General features: G+C 49.5%; 1 protein-coding gene across 3 annotated transcripts in view; it reads right to left on the bottom strand.

The window, feature by feature from the left end:
- DOCK1 (dedicator of cytokinesis 1) overlaps positions 1-20,352 on the bottom strand; it is a 488,408-nt gene that overhangs the window by 20,623 nt on the left and 447,433 nt on the right. For all 3 annotated transcript variants that reach the window (XM_034986026.1, XM_034986046.1, XM_034986035.1), the window contains exons 39-46: positions 17,343-17,432; positions 16,472-16,576; positions 12,225-12,366; positions 12,012-12,090; positions 10,385-10,469; positions 7,277-7,363; positions 4,021-4,197; positions 2,936-3,019 (exon numbers count right to left, since the gene is read on the bottom strand). In XM_034986026.1, the coding sequence (XP_034841917.1) occupies positions 2,936-3,019; positions 4,021-4,197; positions 7,277-7,363; positions 10,385-10,469; positions 12,012-12,090; positions 12,225-12,366; positions 16,472-16,576; positions 17,343-17,432 (849 nt within the window). The remainder of the gene's footprint in view (positions 1-2,935; positions 3,020-4,020; positions 4,198-7,276; positions 7,364-10,384; positions 10,470-12,011; positions 12,091-12,224; positions 12,367-16,471; positions 16,577-17,342; positions 17,433-20,352) is intronic.

Raw genomic sequence — 20,352 nt, 5'->3', positions numbered from 1 at the left:
CGCTCCAGGCACACCAACCCCGAGGACAACGGTCATGCCTGCATCAGCTGGGGATGACGAGTGAGTTTTGTCTTTTATCTCTGTGCGTTTCAAAAGAGAGATATGCACACAACACAGCAGTGTGGTAGGAGTCTGTACAGATTCATCTTTTGGGCATTGGTGGGGATGCTCAATAAAATAGCTGCATTTGGGGAAGGATGGAGCCGTGCCTTTGAGGAAGGGGCTGGAGCTCAGTCGGAGCTGGTGTCCGCTGTAAGACTAGAGGGGGCCCCATGCGACTGCAGCCACGGGCTCCCAGCTGGAGCAGGTCAGCACCGTCCTGGTTTGGGGATGGCAAGAGCAGAGCCAAGAGCTGCCTGGGACTTAACAACCCGCCTTCACAAACGATTTCAGCATTGAAATGTGCTTATTGCATATCAGTGATGGAAACTCTGCCAACAAGTCCTTGGGATTCCCCAGAGGAAACCTCACTCTGCCCTGATGCAGTTTCCAGAAAAAACCAAACCAAACAAACTAACAAACGAAAACAGAAGACAGCATCCTGATAACCCCAAACTTATTTTTAATGACCATATGACTCAATCACTGATACTAAAATATGGGTTTGCAAACATTTGCAAATGAAAGGGAAATCACAGGTAATGTTTTGAATATGTATTTTTCATCACTCCTTGATTTAATGAAGTTGCTAGAAAATGGATTCTTTCAGCTTTCCTGTGAGCTGCTTTAAAATTCATCCTTTAATATAGTTATTAGGGGTGATGGACATAGCGCTGACATAAAGTTCTCTCTGGGGAACAAATTATTTTCCTCTGTAGGACTTGAAACTCTTAAAATCCAATTTGCTGTAAAAGCTTACAAGAAAAAAAAAAAAATCAATACAACTTTTGCAGACCAAACTAGTTTTTGTGTGGCAATGATTTTATAGCCTTCAATGGAGTTGGAATTTTGTACCCTTTGGTTTCTACATCTAAAATGGAATCATTCAGACTTTTAAACTCTCTCTCTTTTTGGAAACAGAGGGAGACGGTCTACATGAGGCTTACATTCCAGGCGGAGAACCGTCCTTGGCCACTGAGCCAGCCCCCAGGGTTTGTTATCACAGAATAATTCTAATGCAAACAGATGTCTAGAGATTTGTGGCCAAGTCACACCCAGGAGGACGGCGATTGTAAAAAAACCAAAGCAAAACAAAACCAGAAACTGACAAGTGTTGACAAGGAGGTGGAGGATGTGGCTCCTCAAAAGATTAAAAAATAGAATTACTGTTGGATCCAGAAATCCCACTTCTGGGAATACGCCCAAAAGAACTGAAAGCAGGAAAATGAACAGACACGTGTGCGGCCATGTTCGCAGACAAGCAGTGGAAGGAACCTAAGTGTCCACAGATGGATGAATGGACAAACAAAGTGTGGTCCATCCACACAATGGAATATTATTTAGCCCAAAAAGGAAGGAAATTCTGACCCGGGCTACAACACGGATGAACCCTGAAGATGCTGTACTCAGCGAAATAAACCAGGCACAAAAGCCATATGACTCTACTTATGTGAAGTACCTGGGACGATCAAGTTCACAGAGACAGACGGTGGAATGGTGGTTTCCAAGGGTGGGGAGAGTGGAGAGTTGGTGCAGAGATTTTTGGCAAGACGGGAAGGTTCTGGAGATGCATGGAGGGGATGGTCACACAACAATGTGAACGTGCTTAATGCCCCTGATCGGAACTCCAAATTGGTTACGATGTTACATTTTATGTTATGTCTATCTTAGTACCACGGAATATACATAGATTGGAAGTGGGCTTGAAACCAAAGTTCAGCCCCCTCCACCCTACCAGGTCACACTGGTCAACGTGCTGTTGATAATGGAGAAGCCACTGGGGTGAGGCTCTGGGAAGGCCAGGGTCAAAGTGTCTCTTCAGAGGAACAGCCTCACCTACGTCAGGGCCCCAGTGGCAGCCTGGGACCCCCTGGCTCAGCGGAATGGCCTGGGGTACGCTACCGCCAGGCACAGGGTGACCCCGGCCTCCACCTCCCTCAGCTCTCTGTGTGGGGATTAGATCAGACAGCACCCTCCTCCCCTCCCACACGAGAAAACAAAGCCCAAAACAGTGAGCTGTCCTCAGGACAGAGCAGGTTAGGCAGAGCTCCAGGAGAACCAGGTCTTGATGTCCCCTCCACCACCAGGCTCACAGAGGCTCTAAGACGCAGACCATGTGAACTAAACAAGTCACTTCCAACTGGACACGAGACGCCCTCCGGACCATGTCCTTCTAACAGCACGTCCCTCTAAGGGAAGACTCAGCGGCCTCAGGAGCACGACTATAGACACACCATAATACACAGAATTACAGCTGGGAAAACACAGATGTGGATGCCCCCAACCCTGGCCACCACCAGGGAGAACGTGGGGGGACGGGGCGCTCTGCCGTGGCCCACCAACGCCTCCCACACGGATGGCACTGACATGAGCGCCTTTCCCACGACAGGCTAGAGCCAGGCTCTCGAAGACATCACAGTTCTCACCTTGCCTCTGATCTTGTCAATACCAGACAGAGACCTGCCGGCAGAGACAGACCAGGCTCATTGGCAAGAGAGGACATCCTGTGTGTGCAACTTCATGACCACAGCCAAGGAGCTGAGTTAATCACGGCAGTGGGGGTGGTTCATCTGGGGACACACGTGGCTACATGCACTGTGGCGGACGTCCCAGGCCCCCGTGCCGGCCGGCATGCATGCTGAGATGGCCCAGGCGGACGTGGGTGTAGCCTCGGATGTGGGTCTAGCCTCGGGCGCGGGTCTAGCCTCGGGCGCGGGTCTAGCCTCGGGCGCGGGTCTAGCCTCGGACGAGGGTCTAGCCTCGGACGCGGGTCTTGCCTCGGATGTGGGTCTAGCCTCCCCGCTCGAGGCCTGCAAGGCTGCCATCTCACACCTACCTGCCACGCAATGAGGTCCTTGAGCTTCTCAATCTTTTCATGGGCCTCTGGGTGCTCCTGCAGGTACCGCTCTGTAAAGAAGGCCTGGTGGAGACAGGAAGGGCCCCTCAGTACACTGCTTCCCCAGCACCATTTCTGCACACTGACTGTGCACCAGACCCGGGGATAGAGCCATGTGTAAAACAGACCCACCCCTAGGGGATGGACCCTCCCCAGCACTCAGGGCTAAAGGTCTGGTTAGCTCAAACACAACAGATGGAGTGAATGGGCAGCCAGGAGGGGCATTTAGGGCGGCACCTCTGTCCTTGGAATCCAGCAAAGCCACAGCTGACCTGGATGACTCAGTCCACTGGGTGGCAGCTCCCTGGTGGCTCACACGCCCTGACTCCCACCCCGCACCCCGCCCCGGGCCAGTCCTACACCTGAAGGCGGCTTACAACGGAGAGCGATCTCTCAGTCCAGGGCAATGACTCCTCCTGGCCTGCTCTCCACCTCAGCTCTTACCCTGTCTGGACAGGGGCTCAGCAAGCTTTTCTGTGAAGGGCTTCAATGTTGCCTTTGTTCTATCAGGAAAACAGCCACAGACACTAAGTAATGAATGGTCGCGGCCGAGTTCCAAACTTGGTATCAAAACCAGAGAGCAGACCGGAGCGCAGACCCCTGGCCTAGACCACACCCACGTCCTTCCACTTCTGCCCCTTCCCACTAAGAGATTTTCCGGGGAGACCAGCTGGCCTGCTCCCCGTACCCAGCATGCCTACCTATCCCAAATGTTCTAATTCTTTTGTCTTTCACTACAACTGTATCTCTTGGCCTTTCATGATCCCAGGACTCTTCAGAGCCACCTGAGGGCAGCGCCACAGAGCTCCGTCAGCCCAACCTGCAGGGACAATGCCCAGGGGAGCCATGCCCGGGGTCGGGCCTTGACCTTCCGCAGCCGGCAGGAGCCACCTCTAGGCGGTCCCAGCCTTGGCTCAGTCCCGGCTGAGATCGGCCAGTGAGACCAGCGTAGTTTCTGGCTGGAAGATACATGTCTGGAGACAGTCTGTCCCAGGACAGGGCGGTACCACTGGCATGTCACGTGCCTTCTCATAATTCGCGAAGCCTCCCATGACGGCAGGGTCCACGATGCCATTCAGGAGCATAGAGAGGGGGTTGATGGGGAGGCTGGGGTCGTCCAGGTGCTGCCGTACCATGCTGTTCATCTTGTCGTTGGTCAGCTGCATGGTCTCGATGGCGTTCTCCAGGGGGCTGATCTCCACCTGCGGGCAAGGAAGGAGATGTGACTCCAGGCCATCTGCTGCGTCCATGCACCTGGGCCCCCTGTTCATTGTCTGGCCCGTGGGACCTTGCCAGAAGAGAAGCATTTCCAAGGGGGGCCAGGCTTCCTATTCCTCCAGTGCACCTTTCTTCCCAGGGGGGTTTTCGGGGGTGTTTCTTATCTCCCAAACAAGAGCAGCTGGGTATTTTAGTATCATTGTGCATTTCCAATAGGTGTGGCCCTCACATGCAAATTCCAAAGGGGTAACGCAAGGCTGTCTGTCTCTGAGGTGTGTGTGTGTGTGTGTGTGTGTGCATGCATACACATGTGGTCTGCTTCTTTTAAACTGGGTAAGAGGGGCACCTGGGTGGCTCAGTTGGTTGAGCGACTGCCTTCGGCTCAGGTCATGATCCTGGAGTCCCTGGATCGAGTCCCACATCGGACTCCCTGCTCGGCAGGGAGCCTGCTTCTGCCTCTGACCCTCCCCCCTCTCATGTGCTCTCTCTCTCTCATTCTCTCTGTCTCAAATAAATAAATAAAATCTTTTAAAAAATAAATAAATAAATAAACTGGGTAAGATTTTGGACGCCTGCGCGGCTCAGTTGGTTAAGCGTTTGCCTTCGGCTCAGGTGAGGACCCCGAGATCCTGGGATCCAGTCCCGTATCGCGTTCCCTGCTTGGCGGGGAGCCTGCTTCTCCCTCTCCCTCTGCCATTCCCCCCACCCCCACCCCACTTGTGCTCTCTGGCTCTCTCCGATCAAATAAATAAATAAAATCTAAAAAAAAAAAAAAAAAATGGGCAAGATTTTAAGGAGCAATCCATCCCTGTCCCTGAGGCTGGAGGCCCAGGCACTTTGTAAGACTGCTGTACCTGCTTGGTCAGGGAAAGGCCCTCCTCCCCACATGAGACCACACTCTCTCTCATGAAGGAAGAGCTCCACCACCCAGGGAGAGCACGTCACCACTGCCAATGGACCTCCCAGGCCTCATCGGAAGGGCTGCCACTGGTCAGCCGGACCCCGTGCAGGAGGCAGGGCACCACCACCCATCCTGCAACTGCCCTCCTTTCTCTGGGGCCCCAAAGCTCCCTGAAAGGCCCAGCCGGGCACGCCTCTCTGGCTCAGCCCTAAGGTGCCACGAAAACATGGCCGGGTTTAAAACAACAGCAACCCCTTCCCACCAGGCCTCACTCTGATAGATGCTGGGCTGGGCCACAAAGCCACGTCCAGGGGTCATCTCAACACACGATCCTTTCCGTCCTCCCAAAGGAGGTGGCAGGGGTCCCTACCCGTGCCTGGGAACCCCAGGGTGTCTGTAGCGAGGGACAAAGCAGAGCAGCCTGCTTTTCTCCTGCTGCAGCCTCTGGGGGTTGTCTGCCGGGCAAAGGGGAGCAGGGGGAGCAGAGACTCGAGAATGGACAACTCTGCTCACGGCTGGCCCCAGGTTCTAGAGCGACGCTTGGAGTCACTGTGGGGGAAGCCACCTGCTCCGCCCGGCCCCTGGCTGGCCCCGCGCCCGATCAGCGTGTACTGCAGGATTGCTGCTCCCACGTGGTCCCACGAGGTCCCTGGCGGGCCCAGAGCCTGGAGCGCAGCATCCCAGGCACACACCTACACCAAATCCACACTCCAGGGCAGTATTCCGTTTTAACTGACTGCTAACTCCCTGCTGCTGATCCCATCTGCCTCAAGAAAGGAGAGTTTCCTCTTTTCATCCAACAAGAGGGCTGGCTGCCACCCCAGGGCATCCCACGGGGGCCTGTCCCAGGAGGCGCGCACAAGGGGAGGGGTGTCGAGAGCAGCCCTTGGTTCCGCGCTCTGGGATTATTCAGCTTCCAGCCCCTTAGTTTGTTACAAATGGCAAACAGTGCCGATGGCAGAACCACATCTTCACAGAAAGTCAGGGCTCACCCCTCTCCACCTCTGAGCTCTTAAGCTCCTTCCTCTAGAAATCTGGCTGGCTCACGAAATCCCGGATTACTGAGGGCTTTGGGCAGAGGCTCATTAGGAAGATTAGTGCCTGTTTACTCGAAGTCCCCCCACTCCACCCTCTCACACACGTACATCCATCACCAGCTCTAAATGGTGCCAGCAAAGGCTTGCATTTCTGCCACCTGCCACGTACTTTCTGAGCCCTCCATCTATCGGGGCTGCCTGGGTGCTAGGGGGGCATGGAGCGGGCGCTCCCAGAGCAGAGAACGCAAGTGCCCAAGGCAGGGACAGGCACAGAGACCCAGGGCTTCAGAGAAGCAGGAGGGGGCACTGGGATGTGGGGAGCAGATGTGGCCCTGAGCTCAGATGGGCATGGATGACAGACAAGAGAGGAAACAGGGCTGGGAAGAGAGGTTCCAGGCAGGTTCGGGAACCAAATCAGGAGTTTCCAAGGGGACGCACTGTAAACTAAATGGGAGGCACCACCCCTCTGGATAAGATCCTGCTGGCTGAACACAAAAGGCATTGAGACACACGAATCAACATACATATTTCAATCAGATCTCTTTATACCACTCCCTGATACTTCTGTGTATTCAGTAAGAATCTGCCGCCCAACTCCGGTTCACATAGATGAAACTGTCCCATAGCTCACCATTGAGGCAAAGCAAAGTTTAGCTAATGAGATGCGAGTCATTATTTCTTTAAAAAAGTGCCAGTGAAGGGTATATTCTCAAGCTATTTTTACTTGAAATGAGCAAGTACTATTAATCAAGTTGTTTGTCATGTAAATGGCAATAAAAGCATCAGGAAGAAAGATCTTAAAAAGTGTATGTAAATTGGAACTTGTCTTAAACTTTTCATTTAGTTAACAGAAAGAGCTTTCAAAACAGCACAGCGATGACTAGATTTAAATATTTTGTGAGAAGAAAGGAAATCTTAATTCTGGTTTTCTTGTCAGCCAGTCTGGTTGTGATTACACAGCATTTCTACGACAATATTCGTGGACCGGGAGAGTTGATGCCCCAGGGAACACGCAGGGTGATGATGGGTTAAGCCTTGTCTGACCTGGGGTCCCAGTGTGCGCGCCGCACCCTGTAACAGAGGGGAAAACACAATGCCTTCTGCGGGGGGTGGGGGGATCCTTACCATGAAAACAGATTTGACCTCAAACCACCTTAAAATTCCAGGTAATTTGTACGCCGTGGTGTATATGGTTCTCTCGATCCACATGTTCTGCAAAGGGAACACACACATGGTACTCGTCAGGAGAAGGATGTCAGCAGGTGGACAGCTTCTGCCCTAACGGGGACTGGCCACTCTCTGTGAGGCGGGTCCTCCAGGAGGACGGGTCTCTCTGGGAGGAGCTGCATGCGGCCCTTTTGTGTCCCGTGCCTTGCATGCCGTGCTCTGCCTGTGAGTCGGACGGTCACACGAGACACAGCAGTGTCCCCTGCTTTTGCTGGCCAGTGGTGCCAGCCTCCCTGGCATGTGGCAAAGAAAATACAACAGGAGAGTCAGGGAGAATTCCATACGTCAAAACCAGGGAAGTTCCCGCTGAGCAAAAAGATGTTTGAAGAGACTCCAAGGAGTTCTTTGCTGGCCTGACTTTGGGTTCAACAGAAGCCCAAAGGTGGAAAGGCATTAAGGAACACCGGGTTTCCTGTAAGTGACCGCTCACATTCTGATACGGATCAGTCAGTATTTTAGGCTTCAATTTGTTTCTTGCACAACGGATCTCTATTCCCATTAGAAAATAAAGATGTGGAAAAATCACCCACCACCCAGAGATGGTAACTTAGACACTTCAGTATCTGTTGTTCAAGACTTCTTACTAAGCATTAAAAAGCATGTAGATGCATATTTTCAATAAAATACCACTTTATAATCCATATGCTTCATAGAACAGAACACCATGTGTGGCGGGAAACGGCTCCAAGCCAGTGAGCGTCCCCCTCTGCGCCCTCAGGCTGTGCGGAAGCCCGTGGCGCGCTAGCAAGCGGGGACTCTTTGCCCACCTGTTCCTGCCCAGTGTCAGCTTCCGGCCACCCTCTCCCTGTCCCGGGTCACACTGGGCCGTGCAGATGTGTTGGGAGTGGTCCGGGCACAGTGGACTGTCAGCAATTCCAGGGAGCCGCACTGGATCTTAGAGAAGCATCCATCCCCCACCCCTGAGGCTCCGGAGGGGAGAAGGAAGGGGACCCGGCCGAGGCCTCCTGTCTCCCCAGCTAGAGTTTTTTGCCCCAGGAGGAGGCTCCCCCAGGGGCTTGCCAGAGAAAACAGCAGTGTACCCTTTCAGAGCACTGGGACCGCACCTGCAGGGTCTCCCCAGAGGCCGACACGGCCCGAGCAGGGGCCCTGGGCTCCACCGAGGGCTTTCTGGACAACCAACGCCGGCTGACTCAGGCGCTATCTCTCTGTCTCCTTCCTCCTCAGCTGCTCCTGGGCCCCAGGGCTTCACCCCTTGCCGAGCGACCACGCTGAGTGCTCAGGCTGGCCGGGCAGCCCCCGCAGCGTCCCGTCTGCAGGGCCAGGCCACCTGCAACAGGGCCGAGCCCAGCTTCCCATTGCTGCAAAAAGCCCCACGCTTATCTGGAAGCTTTAGGCTTTGTCAGGCATGGGAAGGACTAAATCCCGTGGCTTCTGAAAGCCTCATCCAAGTGCGAGGGCCTAACGGGGCCATTAGGGGATTTCAGGGCCATTTAGAAGAAGCACAGCCTCCGAGGCTTAGTGCAGCCCCAAACGTCAGGGGTCTCGGTTATTCTTAGCTCTGCCCCAAATGGCTGCACCCCCGGTGGCAATTTGCTTGACCTCCTTGCGTCTCTTTCTTTATGATATGAGAATATACACAGCTGCCGGATGCGAGATGTGTGAGGGAAATTCAAGAACTGCCTATAAATCCCACAGTCCAGAGACGCTATATAAACGGTCATGTTGTTGCCACAAGAGACCGCTCAGAAAGCCGCCCCCTTCGCGCTGCTATCTTGTCCCCTCCCGCACTATTACAGACAACACCGCAGGGACCAGTTACCAAGTAGGGTATCCTGGGATGCTGGCATTAGCCAAGAAATAGGGTCTTCGTTTTGAGACAAGCAGTGTGGGAAGTGGGAACGACTACAGTTCCCAGAATACAAGCTCACAGCAGACACCTAGGAGGTGGCTGAGGCAGGAAGGGCCTTCAGCACTGTGACTGGAGACTCTCAGGCCCCGCCCCGAGGATCAGAAGATTACAGGACACGGAGAGCTTCAAGGGGAGGCTGGACAGAAGCACTGTGGCTGGAAGTGCCCCAAACTTCACTCTGGGTCAGGTCACCTTTGATCTTCTGCACCCCCAGACACCTCCCGACTATAGGCAAGGGGATGCAGTCCCCAGCAGAGCTGCTGGTCCTCCTTGGGGGTCCTTGCGGCTAGTAGGTCCTGGAAACACGGGCCTATCTAGGGATTCCCAGAGGACGTTTGCACGGCAGAAGGAGGGAGAAATTTTAACATTTTTAAAAACTGTGCTTTATTGCAAAGAATTGATTTATTCTTTGCAAATGGAAACCATCAAACCAGTTGTATGTATATTTTTTAAAAAGCTGCAAAAACTTTCGTTAATATTTCTACGACTAATGCAGGGGACAACGTATGATAACCTTTTTGGGTTGGCTGTCACAACTGGGGAGGTGCTACCGGCGTCTAATGGGGAGAGGGTCAGGGATGCTGCCCAATACCCTCTGAGGCATAGGGCGGCTCCATCACAGAGATTCACCCGGCCCGTGACCCCGTGGTGCCCAGGAGCACCTGCTCTGGTGCCCTGAGCCTCAGGGAAATTCAGGCGCTGGACAGTGAGTGTCTGGGTCTCTGCCCTGCTCACCTCTGGCTGCTTGTCATCAGCAGAAAGCCCCTGAAGTGCTCGGTCCCTCTGTGTGTCTATCTGTATTAGACACACCAGTAGGGTGCTCGGGGGCCCGGGACCCAGAGGGAGACAACTCAGAGAAGGTGAGGAAGGAGGCGAGTATGCCCGGAGGGTAAGAAGCAGGGTCTCAGCACTCTGGCCCCTTCTGCTAGCACCTTAAGGCCTCAGCGACATCCTCTATGAGATGTTCACCCTTCACTACAGTTGAAGGGGTTAGGATTTGGTATTTGGATTTCTGCACACAAGGCACAAACGCATCTAATATGCCCTGTGGTCGCCTCTGAGGCCGGTTTTCCACAGGTAGTGTTGTTGGTGGTAAAAGAGTTCTTTGGGGGTTTTTTGGTTGTTGTTTTTTTTACCGCAAATTCATTGTCTGGGTTTTTCTCTCCCTTGCGGATCGGCCGAGAATATTCAAATCGCTGGACCTCGTTCACCCTATAAAAACTGTAGAGAGACAGACAAATCATTAGACGTTTAACCCCAAAGCAGCCGATATGCTTTTAGACGTGGGGTCTGGCCTCCTGATAGGTCCCTGCGTCCCTTAAAATATCCCCAGCCTTGACCCCGAGCGACAGCTGTGGCTTTCTCTCCCCGCCAGCCTCGGGAGAGAGATGCTGGCAGATGGAAACATTACCTTGAGTTTTTGCCTCTTCCCTGTCCCTGCAAACCCTCAGGGGAGAAGAGACCCGGAGTAAGAGCGAAGCAGGCACACGCAGAGAGAAGGTGAAGCGAAGGAGAGCAACAGGCCTGCGTCCCCCACTCCTGTGTTTACTACTTCAAAATCTTCATTTATTTTATCAGTTTAATTCAGTGATTCAACAATTTATTAAAAGAACCCAATAACGTTTTTATTAAATTTTTTAAAAATTATGTGTTTGTTGTTTTTATAAAGACCTTATATACCTTAGCTTCAGCTCTACAGAAGGCAGTCTGTAACCACAAAGGGTGGCACACATGACAAGTGTGTCCTTTCTTTCCCTGGGGAAGGGGTGGGTGGCACACATAAGCCAGAGGCAGACTCATTCCTCCTCAGCCCTGAAATGTCGGCCGCCTCCCCACGTCACAGCGAGATCGCCGAGCATCAGCTACGATTCGCTATTGGCTTTAACACCTCTTCCTGAAACAAACTGTTGCAAAACTTGAAACAGGTGCCTTGTGAAAGCAATCGTTCATCAATAAACAGAGTCCTAGCTGACTTCCCATTAGGGCTGATAAAAGGTTAAAGAAAGGAGAGTGAACTTTGAGGAAGAACACAACCCACCAAACTTCAGGATATGAAATAAGCAGATTCTGAGCATTACTAGGCCATGGAACAGGTTAATTTCTTAACCAGAACATGGATCACATAGAAAAGAAAATTCTTGACATCAAAGAAACATCTAAAGCAGACGGTCTCTACAGCATTGCTAGGTCAGGGGCAACTCAATGTAGAGGCATAAACCCTCAAATTCGGAGAGCCGACCAGTGAGTCTAAAAATCTGCCTCATAATCCTATGTTATATAATCGTGGTGTTGCAGGGGTCTAAGGGTTCTCCACCCAAAAAAGCAAATGACCCGATTCCTTTTCCTGCCTTACGGCAGGAAACACATGCAAACACTCTGGTCCTCCTCCCCAGGTGTGGGGACTCAGAAATGCTGGGTTGGGGCTGGGCTGGAGCCCTGCTGAGAAGTTCTGCAGGGAACCCCCACCCTCCCCACCGCCAAGAAGGTCACAAGGAGACCAGAGTGCCCCCTCTGTCCTCCCGAGTTTTCCTCATCTCCCCGCATCAGGAAAGGAATAGCTCTCGTGCCATCCAGCAACACACACTAACTTCTTCCTTCACTGTTTTGATGCTGCAAAGAATTCGCTTCCCTCGCTCTTCTAAGTAAACAGAAAGAGCATCTGGAAAGCTAATCAAAGGCTAAAACCCACCCTTTCAAGAGTGAAATTCTTAGCTCACAGCCCTTCACCGTCCTCACGGTGTGTAGGAGAAATGGGGTGCTTACCTTACAATCTGCTCCGACACAGGCCTGTGAAATTTCGGGGGCAGATCGAGTTTGGGCTTTACGGTGAAGCACTGAATATCTGAGGGCGAAGGGGGTTAAGGATCACCAGGAGGGGTGGACATCAGCCGTGACGGGGCCCCCAGGTCCACCCACCCACCCAGGCGCACAGCATGGTGATGGTGTCACGTTCCATAGGGTTGTCGGAAAGGATACACTGGCCAGGAGAGTTTTTAATATCGTCGCCTGGTGGAGATGTTGTCTTCATTTTCTCAGCATTCGGGAACTGAGTTAACAGCCGAGCTTCAAAATCTTCCCTGCGTTCATACTCTTTCCCTCGGTAAATGAAAACTTTCCCCTGGAAACAATGACATTCATTAAATACCACCACAGCGGAAGGCCAGGACCTGTGCATATACAAATGCATTGGTCTTCAAAATATGCTTGAGAGGTTTTTTGTTTTGTTTTGTTTTGTTTTGTTTTGTTTTGTTTGAAGTCATTGAATTGAAGAACAGCTTGTAATTGCACTGGCCATTATTAATCAAGAAGGCACAGCCACGAGCCACATAAGTTAATAGTATTTAAGAAGCACTGAACACAACATTACTGAGGTCCACTGATGTATTTCAGTCTTAACAGTAACAATCAATTAAAAAAACAGGAAGAACCAAGTGAGCGATCGGGGTCCACCTTCTAGGGGGCATGAGGTGCCCAGAGAGGGTAAAGGCATCAGGGCAAGTGGGTCCTGGTCTCCATGTTTTTCTTTTCGGGTAGGCCCTAATTAAATAGCTTTCATCCTCTGAGAGTAATTTAAGAGAGGACGACATTGAGGTGGGGCCTCAACGTTCAGAGCCTGAGCATGACGTTCTGAGCCGTCTCCGACAGGACACAACCAAGGGAAGAGCTGAACCACAGGGAATGGGGTCGAGACCAAAGGAGAGAGGCGTGAGGGCCGTGGCCTCCCCGGGGGTGAGAGACCGGAGAGGGATGACAGGACTTCCCTCACCGCACGTCAGCCTTGTGTGGAGAATTACCCACTGGTGAGTGACAGGTAGAACATCAGAGTTTTCCTTCTAAAGGCTGGATTTTGTCCATCTTCAATGACGCTTTGTCACCTCCATAAATCTCAAGTTGGAGAGTCCATTGGGGGGTGATTTTCGAGGGCGAGGTGACCTTGGGGTGGGTGTCAGGCTGGCGAGCATTCTTCCTTACACAGGCTGCCCTGTTGAGGCCATTTCTGTCTGGGTACGACACAGTCCCTCCCTAAATGTACCTCTAGGGAATTTTCTGATTCTAAGATATAACAGGTCTCTGTACCTTCACAGATTCAACAGTGTGTTCTGAGCTGTCTACTGAATCACAGAAAGGTGGCAATGGGTAGTATGATGCCACTGCGGGCTCCCGAGCCTTCACCCCCTGCCTCCCAACATCCTGCCCGCCCCACCCTAGGGCTGTCTGATCCTAAAGGAAAACTGCAACAAGGAAAAGACACCACAGTATCCGAGAAATGGGAGGCTGGAGGCTGATGCTTTTCCTCATGGGATCTGTTGTTTCAGGGGACCCTGAGCCAGAGGCCCCAGACTGGCTGGCCATGAGTCAGATGCAGCCCTATTATCTGTCATGACCCCGGCCAGATGCCAGAGAGAAGGAGAGACAGACAGCCAGACAGGATAGCATTCCACTGGCTATTTTTACACTTATCTCCTAGAGACTAGTGTGAAGTCAAATTAAAATTTGTCTAATTAATGAATTTTCAAAAGATAAAGAGAGATCCTGTGGTACTCAATTTATTTCCTTCCCTAGCCCTGACTTATTCTGAGTCCCTATAAATCACTAAAGAAGGAACACTTTAAGAATTGAATATTTTTTTCACTTTGTGCTTAGGTATGTCTTAAAGTACCCATTATGGAAGAAAAATGTTCTCTTTCCCTAAAAAAATAATGTCAAGCAGAAACCAAAGTAATATGTAGTCTTAATTAGGAATATAAATACACAGTGTGGGCATCTTTTAAGGCTACATAAAGCCAAATATTTCAGAAATTCAGGAAGATTTAATGAATAACAGGTTACTATGAACTCGCATGCATTTATTATGCTTTACTCTAGAAGACATAATAATAAAATGTATATAAAGGCTTTAATAGAAAAACACTAGTGGGTTATAGATGAAAACACTACTGACATTTTCTAGAAATGTCTATCATTTTGCATTCTGAAGCAGTCCCTTCAAGCGTGAAAATAAGGGGGAAATGTATATACAGTCAAAGATATTTATTCCTTGTAAGCACCATAAATATTAACATGAAGGCAAAACAAAACAAAACGAAAAAACAACCCACTGAGACCAATTCTTAAAGAAAAACAAAGCAAAAGGGACAGTCAGTTCTCAGAGGCATTAAACAGACAAACACTTCACCCGCTTTTCTGTAACTGCTAATGTCATTGTCAGATTGGCCCCTGACAGGTGATCTGTGAAGCACAATAAATATATTGCTATAGTCCCACGAAATTATTCAGGTGTGGTGGGGACATCAGTTCAATATTAATCAAGCCCGTGAAACTCTTCATTTGCACTTTGCATTTTGTCCTTCTGACGGGGAGATGACCTGGTGCAGTCCCTGAAGCACATGGCATGTGTGCCCTCCCAGCAGACGCCAGGCATCAACTGGCTCGGGGACTGCAACGTGCCTGCCCTGCCCCCAGCATGTTAGGAAGCCAGGGCAGAGCCATGGTTAGTGGCCGTGAGTGACAGCACCATCCAGAGGGCCACATACAGGGTGTAATGCCTCAGCACAGCTCAGGTCCGCCACGATTTAGGGTCAGTCTCTCTGTTTCTTAGAGACACACATGGGGACACGCCTACAGATTCATATGTATTAATCGAAGCCTTCAACAACACCGACTCCAAGCTCCTAATATTCTTCAGCTGGGTTTTTTATTTAAAATAGAGTTAATTTCAAAAATCTTCCCTAATTTAAGGGAAGATTTATAACCTAATTTATAACCAAACGTCCCTATTCATTCTTTGGGAAGAAGATGTTCTCCAGAATCTGGGTTTCTGACTGACCGCTGTCTTAGGCATGTCCTGTCACAGCTGCACAAGGAGAGGACCGACCAGCAGTGACAGGGTGGGGCTGATGCCCCAGTCACCCAGGACCCCGAGGGAGTGCATAAACCAACAGGTCACCTTCTGGAGCAGAGCAGGCCTGCGAGGCTCGCTTGCAGATGTCATATAAACAATGTCGGGTCCTCAGCAAGTAAGTCCTTCCTGCTGGTGGCACCATGAAGGGTGTCTCATCCTGTCAGGGTCTTCTGTGTAATCAGAACCACCAGGCCCAAAGGAACACACTCTGGGACAAGAAAAACCTCCTGACTGGATCTAACTGCCCCAGACAGCTGTGTTCTAGGCAAGAGACCACCTTCCCGGAAACCAGAGGAATCCCGCATGGTCTCCCAGCATAAGAGAAAACCATGTGTCTTAAAAAAAAATGTCATAAGAAATGACAGGAAATCATGACCCACTGGTCAATGGCAACCAAGAGAAACTTTAAACAATTCTACTAGTAGGTCAAACAGCATTTATTTACACGATTTCTCCTCTGGCCTCATGAGTGCTAGGGAATGGGCATCCAGCTGACGATCACGGTATTTCTTCGATTGTGTGTCAAACAACACACACCTGTCTAAGGGATGGAACGTGATTCAGAATCCCCAGCAATGTGGCCATGGAAATCCACTTACAATTGCTCATAGAATTAAAAATATACACATTCATGGCAGTATTATTCACAATAACCAAAACAACCCAAACGTCCATCGAAGGAGAAATGGATAAACAAAATGTGGTATAGCTGTATAATAGAATATTATTCAGCCATAAAAAGGAAGGGAATTCAGATACATGCTCCAACACAGATAAACCTTGAAGACCCTATGCCGAGGGAAATGGGCCAGACACAAAAAGACAAACACCGTGTGATTTTACTTTATGAGATACCGAGAATAGGCAAATTCCTAGAGACATAAAGTAGCATGGTGCTGCCAGGGGCTGGGAGGTGGGGTAATACAGACCTAACTGTTTAACTGGGTACGGAATTACAGTTTGGAGAGATGAAAAAGTTCTGGAGATGGATGATTGCACAACAATATTAATACCACTGAACTGTACACTTAAAACTGGCTAAGATGGTAAATTTTATGTTATCTGTATTTTACCACAATTTAAAAAAACACACGTAAATCTCCAGTTCTGTTTAGGGAAAATCAGATGGGAAGTTTATATGCAATCAAAGAAAATATTATCAGGCCTTCTTTCACACCCTAAGCTAAGCACACAGAGCTATGAAGAGCACGGATTCAGACTCTGACCCACGGATGCAAAGTTCAAATCATCCATCAGAATGGGAAGGAGCTCTCTGGCCATGGAACAATCCTGGCTCAGATTAAACAGAATCAAAATTTACCCGAAGGAACGTGGGGAATCCTTGTCCGTAGTAGCCAACAGCAAAATAGTCAGGCTTAGGTCTTATCACTTTGACGATGTTTTCATAAAACTGAGCCTGTTTTTTCTGAAAGGAAGAAAGAAAATTTCAGGTTTGAATAGAGTATTTGAGCATCCATTCTTCCAGAATCTTCCAGTGGGCTCTTCAAGCTTTGGCAATTCCAGCTGGGTGGGAGGCGCAGTGTGGACACAGGCATACTGGTCATCTTGCCACATGGCTTTGATAGAATTTGTCACCCACTCCCAGTGTTTAGCAGGGAATCTGACCAAAAGAGCCAAATTCAGTAACCAGTAGGATTTACCCATGTTTTCGATAACCAAAGAGGTGCCATAGAAATGGTTTTTCTTATGATTAAATGGCTGGTCTTTATTATTTTAAAAACTGTTATCAATTAGATACTGGCATACATTAAAGAAGAACTTAAAAGGGCAGAATTCTGGTCTAAATTAATGGCGGGAGAAAGGTCTGGGCTACTCTCCCATCACGCACCCCCCTTGTAGACAGGGTCAGTTTTAATCCAGCAGCAATTCTCAGAGACTCTTAGGCCGTCAAGAGCACTGTACACATGGGGTCAGTGGTTGTTTACATACAGAGGCTCAGAGAAATCTTAGAGTCTGGTTTCCAGAGCTCAGGTGGGAATAAAAGTGAGTAGTTGTGGGCCAGAATCAGCCCGCAAATACATGAAGACCTTCCTCCTGGACAAAATGGAGGACCATGGCCAAGGCCGCAGAAGACCTGAAGAGACTCTCCAAGTTAAAACTAAAAGGGAAAGCCCAGAAAGACAAGTGTAGATCGCCTGTGTTCATTTAACTAGAAAGAAAAGGAGACCTACCAGCAACTCGCTGAGTTGTTCGTAATCAAACATCTCGTTTTCATACTGTTCGGCAAGTTCCTTACCAAGAGCAATGGCCTCCTCCCACATCTGTGAGGAAAAAGAAAGAAAAAGGAGAAACAGAAACCCAACGCTGAATGGTGCAGTCAAGGAATGAAATAATAATACAACTGCTCACCATAAAATAATTTGGAAATACACTTGCCGAATCTGAAAACACTACAGAATAATGTTAGAAAAATACAAGTATTTTCTAGAGGCTCATGTCCTTTAGCTCATGACCAGACGCCAGTTGACTAAACGGGTCCACTATTGGCTTGCCAGTCATGTTGGCCTCTGCCCAGGGTCAGAGCAGTCTGGCCGCCAGGTCTGGCCCGCTCCGTCCTCTCTCCTGCTGCCAGGATGGTTGCTGAAGCCCATCCATCGGAGCAGCAGGGGAGCTGGTGGAAGGAACCGCCATGCACGAAGAGGCTACAAGGAGCCTGGTTTTGCTACCTTCCCAAATCATCCCAGTGAACAAACACTGGACTGTCAGAAAGAACAAGATATATTTCAACTCTAAATTAAAGCTCGCAAGGAGTTGGTTTCTGTGTGCAAATACTGTGAGGCTATAAAGCCTGCCATCATTTTGAAAGGGGGAACTTGTTGGGGTAGTAGTTTGAAAGGGGATTTCCAATCAGGTAACTGATTTATTAGAAAGCTGATAAACTTTGGACATTATGGAATACTTTGTTGATGCATACGGTAAGACCTGAATTTCCCTTATTTTTCTTGGGGAAAAATAAAGTGGTTTACTCGAGAAGAACAGGTCACATATGGAGGAACCATCTCCTCCAGGAAGCCTTTCTGGGTGCCAACTCTCCTTGGGCTCCCATGATGACCCAGGATCCCCTGAGTTCCAACCTTCTGGTTATGTACAGAAATTGGAGTGCTTCTTTGTTATTCCTTCTCAGAGACCACAAGCCCCTTGAGGAACTGAGCGTTAATGAAAACAACTAGACCTCAGCCGAGGGCCCGTCAAGAATGTTTATCCAAAGAATTGAAGGTTGTTGACTTCAAATCAGGAAAGCACCACACCATCCCACATACTGTCCCCAGCCAGGAACCATCCATTTCCCGACCGCCACCATTCCCACAAGATGACAGCACTCAAGTCAGGACAAGTGATTCCAAGCTTGCTCTCTGTCCAGCAACTCCCTTGCCTTGTCAGGCGGGACTTCATTATGCCCATTTTGCAGATAAGGAAGCTGGGGATTAGACAGGTCAGTAAGTTGCCCAAGGGCACAGAGAGGTGTACCTGGCCCAGCTTGATCTTTTTCCAAAGTTCTTGCTTTTGATGACTGTCTTAGTTTGGGCTGCTATAATAAAGTACCATAGATGGGGTGGCTTAAAAAGTAGACATTTATTTCTCACAGTTCTGGAGGCTGGGAAGTCTAAGATCAAGGTGCAGGCAGATTCAGTTCTTGGTGAGGGCTCTCTTCCTGACTTGTGGACCAGCACCTTCTCACTGTGTGCTCACAGGGCCTTGGGCGAGCTCTCTTTCTCTTCTTAGAAGAGCAGGAATCCCATCATGGGGGGTCAACCCTATTCATGACCCAGTATGAACGTATTTACCTTGCAAAGGCCCCATCTCCAAATACTATCACGTGATGGATCAACATATGCATTTGGTGGTTAGGGGTGGGAGGTGGGATGCAGACATTCAGCCCATAACAATGATGATGTGCTAGCGCTTGCAGCTTCTCCCACCCCCTCCTACTGAGATGGGTCTGAAAGGATACTAGGCTAGTCAGGAATTCCAGGCTCCCACTGAGAATGCAAGCTGCCGGGCCCCTTCCTGGCACACCCTTATCACTGAGGACTCATCTGCTGGTTGGTCTTTGCTTCTTAGTAGAATGACCCATGGAGGGTCTTACATATTAGTGAACAGCCCAACAGACTTAAAATACTCTTTATAGCTACGACTTAAATAAACCATCTATTTTTTTATGAGGAAAAAAGTTCTGGAATAAGAGTTACACTTTAATAGTCTGCAAGACAAAATAAAAATAAGCCCAGAGTAGAGAAAGATTTCTGAGATGGGACTAGCGCCCAGGGAAGGGAGAGAGTGGCCACGATGCCCTTCCTGGGTCTGAACACCTGTTCTCCCTCCCAGAGCTGCCACAGTCTCCATCCTGCTGGAACTTTCAGAGCTGCCTTGCCTTCTCTGAATATTTTAATCTGCTGCTCGAGATCCTCCCCGGGGTCCTCTGCCGGGGCCCAAGCTCACGTTTCTGGGAAGGGCCTCTCTCACTTCCAATATTTCTTTTAAGCTCCAGTGACCAATTCCTCCTTTAGAGTATTTCCATTTCAAAGAAAACATTACTTTTACTTGTGATTCTCTGTCACAATTTTTCTTTAAGTTTTCTGTAAGCAAACACGCACTCTATTAGCTGCCTAGAGTGTCCGGGTGTCTAATTTATTACTGAGTAAAAGCTTAACCTGTTTTTATCCTAAATGACAGATGAGATGCTTTAGATGCATATCAAAAGTAATTGTTCTTTTTTTTCTTTTTTTTTAAAGTTAGTCTTGAATGGGCGCCTGGGTGGCTCAGTTGGTTAAGCGACTGCCTTGGGCTCAGGTCATGATCCTGGAGTCCCGGGATCAAGTCTCGCATCGGGCTCCCTGCTCGGCAGGGGGTCTGCTTCTCCCTCTGACCCTCTTCCCTCTCGTGCTCTCTGTCTCTCATTCTCTCTCTCAAAATAAATAAATAAAATCTTAAAAAAATAAAAAAAATAAAAAGTTAGTCTTGAATAAATATCTTATCCGACTCAGCCTGAGGTGACATGGTTGTGTTTTCCATCAGATTTTCTATAAATAACACCTTCTCCCGGCTTCCCCCACCTCCCCATGGTCTTAAAGGATTCTGCATTAGGGAGATTTTCATCTACTTTTAATTGGATAGGGCTCTAAGGAGTGTGGGCAATTCATATTTCTGATGTGAACACCCTGGAAGATATTTCAGTACCAG

Source organism: Mirounga leonina, unplaced genomic scaffold (assembly GCF_011800145.1).
Source record: "Mirounga leonina isolate KUSES-001 unplaced genomic scaffold, KU_Mleo_1.0 Mir_114, whole genome shotgun sequence".
Taxonomy (NCBI): Eukaryota; Metazoa; Chordata; class Mammalia; order Carnivora; family Phocidae; genus Mirounga; species Mirounga leonina.
This window is presented reverse-complemented; position numbering and strand designations above follow the sequence as displayed.